General features: G+C 37.8%; 2 protein-coding genes across 2 annotated transcripts; both read left to right on the top strand.

Annotated features, from left to right (window-relative positions):
• The first annotated feature begins 4,771 nt into the window (after positions 1 to 4,771).
• On the top strand, positions 4,772 to 5,575 carry LOC148954564 (SCAN domain-containing protein 3-like). Its single transcript, XM_089086338.1, has one exon. The coding sequence runs from the start codon at positions 4,772 to 4,774 to the stop codon at positions 5,573 to 5,575; it is 804 nt and encodes a 267-aa protein (XP_088942464.1).
• Positions 5,575 to 6,504, top strand: LOC148954563 (uncharacterized). The gene has a single exon (XM_089086337.1). It carries the CDS (start codon positions 5,575 to 5,577, stop codon positions 6,502 to 6,504), a length of 930 nt encoding a protein of 309 aa, XP_088942463.1.
• Positions 6,505 to 9,145: the final 2,641 nt, after the last annotated feature.

Genomic DNA, 9,145 nt, shown 5'->3' with positions numbered 1-9,145 from the left:
AGGCCAGGGGGTCAGCTCCCATATTTTTGGAATAAAATATCATTAATAATTTGTTTTATGGTTGGGTGTTGGGCCATGGAGGGAGGACCAGGGGTCACCTCCCATGATTTATGATTAAAAAGTCTTTTAGGGGGAAAGGGGGAGGATTGGGCTATGGAGGGACAGGGATCAGTGTCCATAAGTTTCGGAATAAAATACCATTAATAAGTGTTTTTTAATGGGGGTGAGGGTCGGGCTTATCTGATCTTTGAACTATTATAAGAAATCCTCGCATAAAAGCCTTATATACCCTCAAGACATAACTTATAACATTTGCCCCCGGCCTTTGGGGGTTGTGTCGACCCCGGGTTTATTTTATCTGATTTTTGAACTTATTTAAAAAAATCGCTATCCAAAAACTCGATCGGACAGATTTGGTGAAAAGAGAGCAGTGGGGACTAATTGCCCTCCAGTCCCTTTTGACTCTTAAAAAGGGAACTAGAACTTTCAATTTCCGATCAAATGAGCCCAGTCCAAAGTTTATACGACCACCCTTTCCATAAAAACCTTATTTACGACTATGGCAATATTTATAACACTTGCCCCCGGGTTCTGGGGGGCCTGTAAAGGAGGGAGTTTTTATTATATAATCTCTGGTCTATTTTTAACAAATTAACTATTTCAATATATTTATCAGATGCATTTGGGGAAAAGGGCGTGAGAGAACTAGAACTCATAAAAAGGGAACTAGAACTTTCAATTTCTAATCATTTGAGTCCCCCCCCCCCCGAAGTTTATACGACCACCTCTACCATGAAAACCTTATATGCCCCTGGGGTATAATTTACAACTCTTCCCCCAGGTTCTGGGGGGGCTATATTGACCCCGAAGTTTTTGTTAACTGATCATTGGGCTGTTTCAAACAAATGGTTAGTTTAAAATTTTAATCTGGTGTATTTGAGGAAAAGAGAGAAAGGGGGGGGGGGGGATAGATGCCCTCCGATCACTTTTGACTCTTAAGAAAGGAACTAATACTTTCCATTTCCAATCGAATAAGCCCCTTCAAAATTTTATGCGACCATCCCTTCCAGAAAAACCTTATTTGTCCCTGGGGCATAATTTACAACACTTGCCCTGAGTTCTGGGGGGTTGGGTGAACCCCGGAGTTTTGTATATGATCTTTGGTCTATTTTGAACAAAATGACCTTTTTAATAGTCGAAAGTGATTGGAGGGTAACTAACCCCCCTCTCACGCCCACCATTTCCCCAAACACATCCAATCAAAATTTTCGGATAGCCATTTTTTTTAACGTAGTTAATAGCTCTGGTAATTAGGTCTTTGAGGATGACACTCCCCTCAGAGCCCTCAGGGCTAAGGTTGTAGATTATGCCCTTGGGGCATATAAGGTTTTTATTAAAATCTTTGTCGTAAAAAATTTAAAAAAGGCTCATTCGATTGGAAATTCAAAGGGCTAGTGCCTTTTTAATAGTCGAAAGTGATTGGAGGGCAACTAACCCCCCTCTTACGGCTATTTTGAGCATGTTTATGTTTTTAATATAATTTAAATAAAATAATATATAGTCAGCATAACTAAAATAAAACATTCCAGTTTCCGTACAATTTTTACAGTCGAAAATGATTTCAGGACAAGTTACGCCCCTCTCACGCCCACCATTTCCCAAAACACATTAAAATGAAAATTCTGAGATAGACATTTTGTTGAACGTAGTTGGAAGTTCTTGAAATTAGGTCTTTGCCAGCGTTGACGTAGAAACTTCAAAAGGACTCATTCAATTGTGATTTGAGAAGGCTAGTGCCCCTATTAATAGTAAAAACTGATCGGAGGGTCAATGCCCCCCCCCCCACACGCCCATCATTTCCTCAAACACTGTCGATCAACATTTTGATATAGCCATTTTGTTCAACGTAGTTGAAAGTTCTGAAAACTAGGTCTTTGAGGATGACCTATGCTTTCTAAACCTATAAAGATAGGGTTATAAACCTATGGTTTCTAAAAGCTAGAATATAATTTACAGTTTACTGAAAAAAATTCTGTTAAATGTTTTCACTTTTATAACTTTAAGAAATAAAAGATTAATTAAGATTTTAAGGAGTAAATATTAGCATATGTGTATTAAACTGACAATGCCCATTTTTCAGTAAATTCATTTGTATTTTTTTTCAGTAAAGTACAAATTATATTCTAGCTTTTAGGAAGCATAGGCTTAGAACCCTGCTCAGATTAATTTCTGCTCGTTTTGAGCTTGACTTATTTTAATTTCTGAGTGTTTTGGGTTTTATTTATTTATTAATACTGATTTCTGATAGTTTTATGCTTTGTAGATTATTTGATTCTAATTTTGTTCATTTTTCGATTAACGGAGTTTTTTACTTAAAAAAAAAAAATTATTATGTGCAAAAAGTTTCTTTGATTAATAGCAAACAAACACAACTTGGAAGCAATACCAGGAGCTTAAATTGCTATGGGGCAGGGGGGGGGGCAGTTGCCCCCAAACCTCGTTTTGCGCCCCCCGACCTCGTTTTGCCCCCTGACCTCATTTTGCCCCCCCCCCCCAGATAAAAAATACAAATTTTATCGAATACAAAATCTTATACGAAATGACGCGTAACCCGGAGCCTCGTGTTTTCTCTAGCATTGTCAATTGTCAAGTAAAGATAGTAACCCGGAGCCTCGTGTTTTCTCTAGCATTGTCAAGTAAAGATAGTATTGAATGAATTCATTTGTTGAATAAGAGTGTGCGATGATTCAGAGAAAAATAATCGATATTTTTAAACCTAGTCAACCGGCTAACAAAGCTAAGTTGGTGGATAGTGTAGCAGCAACCGAGGCAGCAACAGAAGCTGGCCCAAGTGAGGTGTGTAATTTTGCCATTTATGGTTTGACTAATATAAACTCATAGCCTTTGGTTCATGCAATAAATTCCATGCGAACTAAAGTTTAGCCTACAGAAGTAAGATCTTAATTTCGCGCTACAACTTTGGATTAATGTACAAATCGCAAATTTTGTGGGGAAAATCATATAACCGAGCATATAACAAACAACTATAGATATAGAGGTGTCATTCAAGGAGGGGGAGGGGGCAGGCTAGGACTTCAGAGATGACTACAGGGACTACAGCCTGATTTATCAGACATAATTTATGGCAAAGACTTTTGAAAGAGCTTAAGAGAATGAAAGAGCATGCTTTCCTAAGGCCCAGCCATTTTTGCTAGGTGGCCGCTCACCATTATTTATACCTCTTGTTATAATCTCACCCTAGAAACTGGGTATGGCGCAAAAAGGGAATGAATGAAAAAGAGCTAAAATACATTTGAATTGACAGTTTTAGTATAAATAAGAATTGCTGCTTCGTGACAAAATTCTACTTTTTAAAGTTAAATCGGCTGTTATTGCGAGGCATTTGCTTCACGTCAGCGTGCTTCATCCAAAACAAAATTTACGACTTGCCCTCCTAGATTTTGCTGATAAGCTAGATAAGTACGAGAATTCTGTTGTATTGAGTTGCTAAGCTTCTTATTTGGATTTTGTTATCGTTTAATTTACGAAATTCTACTCGTAGTTAAACTGAAAAAAAAACGATACATATGTTTTAACCCTTTTAAATTTCAGTTGACTAGCTTAAACTATTTTACCAAATTCAAAAAACTGAGAATTTGAGTATTTGGAGGTGATTAATCATGCAGAAGATTCTAGAGCATATTAAATTATAAATAGAAAGATCTTTTTAGGATATCTTGGATTTTTATGTAAATCAAGCTATTATTAGCAATGAGAAAACAGGGACCCTATTTAATAGACCATCGCGTTAGTAATCATGCAATAACAAAAACAAAAACTATTAAGGGCAAAATTCCAATACGTAACACTAAACGGTAGCAGAAAAGCTAAATAAAAGCTAGGAGCAGGGGCGTCACTATCACTTTTTTTGGGGGGGGGGGGTGTGCACGACGAAAGTTTTCCAACAAAACCAAAAATGTACCAACGGAAAAAAGGTTTAGAGTGGCGAAATTTTCTGTATAAATGGAAGTAAATGGCTTGAAAACAGTATGTTTTGCTGCAGAGCGTTGGAAATTCTAGAAATATTTAACTAAGAAAGTCTATGATTCCTTATGTCTCCTAGACACCTATTTAAGGGAACAACTCTTTCAGAGATATCGGCCTCTGAATAAAGTTAAAACGTTTAAAAGCGAAAGCACTGGATTTTTTTCTAGGGTGGAAGTGTAGCCGATGCATCGAATACGATATTGAGGGACAATCTTGATATCTCCCACCTTAAAAGGGAGGCACCCAACCAGCCAAAACTAGCCGAATACCCCAAAACAAACGGTCGCCGTTTTTCTGCTAAAGCCTATGAGAAAAAACCATGGGTAGAATATTCTATTAAAGAAGATGCCATTTACTGCTTTTGCTGTCGGCACTTTTGCTTAACAAGAAATCATGGAAATACTTCTGATAATGTAGTGTTTGTCGACACAGGAATGAATAACTGGGAAAAGCTATTCGAAAGGATTGAAAAACACGAGGCTTCAGAAGCTAATACGAAGCAAATCGTAGTTGGACCAAATATAAAGCAATTGAGTGTAGTACATCTGAGTCAATAGCTACAACTCTCTATTCAAATCGGAAGGAAGCCATAGCGGAAAATTGCCTGCATATAGTCACACTTGCGAAAGTGGAATGTGCCCGAGCACGCCAAGGGCTCCCATTTTGAGCTCATGATGAACACGACGACTCACACAATCGAGGTAACTTTATAGAAATACTAGAAATGATGACAGAGGGAAACCCGGATCTTCAGCAAAAACTAAAACGTCGGTATGGAAGAAGCTATTTGAGTCCCGACTACCAAAATAGTCTTATAAGCATACTGGAGGACCTCTTGCGAGAACAAACAAGATGCTCTATTAAGAAATATTGGGCAATCTGCGCAGATGAAACGAAAGATCTGTATAAAAAAGAACAGCTTGGTTTAATTATTCGGTTTATTGATAGTGATGCTATCATCCGCGAGGAGACATTCGGAAGTACAAATCTTGAACAATTAGATGCAGTATCCCTTGCTAATGTAATCAAGGATCTTGTTGAAAAGCACGGACTGGATTGGAGCACCTGTGTGGCTGAATGCTACGATGGTGCGAGCGTCATGAGCGGCGCATGTAATGGTGTTCGGGCTATTCTTAAAGGATTTGCACCACAAGCTAGGTATATTCATTTTCACGCCCATCGCCTAAATCTTGTGCTTTTGCAGTCAATAGCTTCTTGTCCAGAGGTTAGAAACTTATTTTCGTGCATTCAGGCATTATATGTCTTTCTCAGCCGAAGTGCGCCACGTCACGAACTTTTCCTTCGAACCCAACAAGAACGCGGAGAAAAGAAGATTGAGCTCGAGCGACTAGCCGACACTCGATGGTGCTATTGGTTTTCCTCAGTTCAGAAGATCCGGATACGTTTAGGTGCTATTCTCGAAACACTAAGGGTTATTTCGGATGAAGCCAATCAACAGAGGACCGTTCTGAAGCTTCTGGGTTGCTGGCAACAATTGATGCCAAATTCTTGCTCATTCTTGAAATAATGAGCAGTATCCTTGGTCCGATAGATATTGCATCCAGACAACTCCAGTCCAAGAGCCTCGTTCTTTCAGGCGTAAATTCTCTGCTTCAAGCAGTTCAACAACAGGTTCTAGAGCTCCGATCTGAAGAGCGTTGGTTTAAGATGGTCGAAGCAACGAAAAGCTTATGCAAACAGCACTCAATCCAAATAGAAAAGCCTAGACGCTCGGTTGCTATAAGCAGACGCCTTCTCGATTTTTACGTCGAGACCACTGTCGGTGCCAGAGTAAGAAATCGAACAGAAGAGGATCGTGACATTTTTCAAACTTATAGGTCGGACATTTTATACTTCATAGTCGACCGAGTAACTTTGGAGCTGAGACAAAGGTTGGGTGAAAACTCCTCAGTAATCCAAGGCTTAGAAGCGTTTGAGCCAAGTTCACCGAAGTTCCTGGATGCACGTCTAATACAAGACTTTGTACGTGACTTTCCTACATTATTAGTAAACGAGTTGAAGTTTGAGTCGGAGATAGCCTTGGCAAAATCTTATTTACAAAGGATGAAACCAAGATGCTCATCAAAAGCTCTTGCCTACCTCTACATGAACAAAGATGCCTTTGCTGTCATCTCGGAAGCTTTCGAAATTGTTTTGACGCTCCCCGTTTCAACTGCCTCTAACGAGAGATTTTTTTCAACGCTTAAGAGGGTTAAGACATCTCTCAGAACAAGCATGACTGATGAGCGACTTAGCGATTTGTTAGTTATAGCAACCCAGCCGGAAAAAGCGAAAAAGATAGATTATAACATTGCCGTGCGACAAGTTTGCTTCCCTGAAGCAACGACGTTTCCCATTAGAATAGTGGCTCTCTCTGGATACTTCAGTCGTGATGCAAACAAATTTATGATTTATTTGCTTAATTGTGTTTATGTACTTAAATTTTTGTATATCTAATTGTGTTCTAAACTTTTTTATCCAAAGAATTTTAAGTTGGCTTCCGCTTCGTTTGGCTTGATTTCCCCCTCCCTTGGATTTTTGCTAATTCAACCCACTTGAGGCTGCCCATTGAGACATGGAATTTGCCCCTCCCCAGGTTTTTTTCATTTCCGCCACTGCGCTTCGCGCCAGAAAACCCTGTTCTAGGCCTTCACTCAATTCAATTCTTAACAAAACAAAATGACATTTCCTAATTTCTAAATTTTCTTTTTTATCTTAGACCCTTCACAGCACAATATTTGTTTTTAAGTAATTTGTTTCCCTAAAAAGGAGTCTAAGAGGTCGAATATAAGGGATAATACAGTTTTTAATAATATTTCAAAAATATTCGCTACTTCTCGGCAGGAAATGCTCTTTCCAAGCCATCCACTCGCTCTGAATTAGAAACTTTCACCAATTCAAACTTTTTTTCTAACAGAATATAATCAGCATAGTTTTGTACTTTCCTCACAAAGTAAAAGTGAAAATTTGCAAATTTTCTTCCGTGAGGTGGCAAAAATCTTTGACGTTTGCCCCCCTCCAGCTAGAATTTTTCTGAATTTACGCCACTGAGTAATACTGAAGTTTTCTCGAGGCAATGGAATTCATTTGAGTAAATGTTTGCCCAAGGGGCCGTCTTCATCACAACACCAACAAATATATATAGTTAACCATATAATAAGTTCAACCAGGACTGATAAATAAAATGACGTGAGATGATAAAATTCATTCAAACGAAATAGACATAAAATAATTAAATACAAGCTTTCAAAGCTAATCTTGCTTGTTTGGCAGCTAGCCTTAAAGTAGCCTTTGTAACAGGTCCTCTACTATCGTCTATTGGCTTATTAAAGTATTTTGTTATAATAATGTTTAATTAAATTTGAGCATAAAGAATTTAATGAATATTCCCTTAAGTCCCTATTTACAGAAATATTATGGTTTATTTTGAGTCTAATTTCGATTGATTCTCGAACCACCCGTTTTATCCTCAAATCATTACTAATGAGAGAAGATTTTTAAAAGTATCGTGTGGCTGGGGTTATCAAATATATTATTAGCTAAAGCCGAATCAAAGGAGCTATTAGAGCTATTAGAAATTAATGCTTTGCCCATATCTTCTTTATGCTGGTGTGGCCGTTTTTCTAGATTATGATGAGTTCTGCCAACATAGTAGTTGCCGAAGTCACATGGTATATAATAAATTTCTCTTTGGCGAGTAACTGGGATTTTATCTTTACCAGAGTTATGAGAAATTTGTGATTTGAAACTTATTATTGAAAACTACATGCAGATTATTTTTTGTGCAAACATTTTTTAATTTTGTTGTGATTTTTGGGATGCATGGAAGACAAATTATATTGGAGGGCTTATCAGGAGTCTCTCATTATGAAATATCTTTGATTTTACTGGAATGTCTTCTTAGTCTACGGTTAATTGTATTATTGACCAACAGAATTGGGTTTCTGTTACCAAAAATCTGATAAATTTATGTCTGCTTTTATGTGTGAATCGAAGCAAATTTTTAGGGTACGATCAATGAGAGAAGCTACAGCTGCTCTTTTAACTTGTGAGGGGAGGGGGTTGAATTAAAATGAAGATTTTTATTAAGGGCATGGGGGCTACGTGCCCTCCGATCTCTTTTTACTCTTAAAAAGTGAATTAGAGCTTTCAATTTCCAATAAAATGAGCCCCCCTCCAAATTTTATACGATCATCCCTTCCATACAAACCTTATATGTCCCCGGGGCATAACTTACGAGGCCTGCCCCAGGGATTTGTGGGGTTGTGGTGACTTCGGAGTTTTTTGTATTTGATCTTTGAACCATTTTTATCAAAATGAATATATCAAAATTCTTATCAGATGCATTTGGGAAAAAGGGGCTGGGGAGCTACTTACCCTTTATCACTTTTGATTCCTGAAAAGGTCACAAAAACTTCCAATTTCCTATCGAATGAAACCCCTCTGAAGTTTATACGACCACCCCTTCCATATGTGGTGCCTTGGGAAAAAATAATAATAAAATATTAGAGCCTTATAGCCTTTACTATAGGCAACACTATAGCGCTGCCTCTGACTGTATAAAAATGATATCACTTTACTTGTTGATAGAAAGTTATTATCCATCCTAAGGCAGAACTAAAGTAGATAGGCGTGGAGTAAGTGTAATTTAAATAGTCTATAATTTCAATGAGCCTTTTTAAGGCAACTGGAGATCCAAAATAAAGAGTTTTCAAGAATTTATGACTGACCATGTCCACAGGACTTGCAGGCAATTGGGCAACTAAGATTGTTTATACTATATGAGCTTTGCCTACTGCTAAAGCCTAATGAAATTGCAATGGGGATATTCGAGATTCTGGGGTTGGCTCATGACGGTCAATGTCCAATGCAAAATTGACTTAATACTAATGTTACTCATTTCAAAAAATCTTTTTCTTAATAGTTACAGTTGTGACTTTCAGTTAAATCTTACTATTTTGAAAATCGCATGGAAGAGAATAAATATGTTGTTGTAATTTAAATAGTTTGCAGTTGGCAAAGTACAGTAGAGAAGGGACGCATCTGAAGGATTCAACTTAATCCCATCCTGTGGTGACAGATTAGGTAACGGATATGT

This window comes from Artemia sp. Qi Xiang Cuo, chromosome 3 (genome assembly GCF_049724085.1).
Source record: "Artemia sp. Qi Xiang Cuo chromosome 3, ASM4972408v1, whole genome shotgun sequence".
NCBI classification, from domain to species: domain Eukaryota; kingdom Metazoa; phylum Arthropoda; class Branchiopoda; order Anostraca; family Artemiidae; genus Artemia; species Artemia sp. Qi Xiang Cuo.
The sequence above is the reverse complement of the archived record's forward strand: the minus strand, read 5'-3'. Positions and strand labels throughout refer to the sequence as shown.

Excerpts from the sequence above, each read along its gene's own strand:
- LOC148954564 (XM_089086338.1), top strand. The coding sequence starts at position 4,772 with ATGATGACAGAGGGAAACCCGGATCTTCAGCAAAAACTAAAACGTCGG.
- LOC148954563 (XM_089086337.1), top strand. The coding sequence starts at position 5,575 with ATGAGCAGTATCCTTGGTCCGATAGATATTGCATCCAGACAACTCCAG.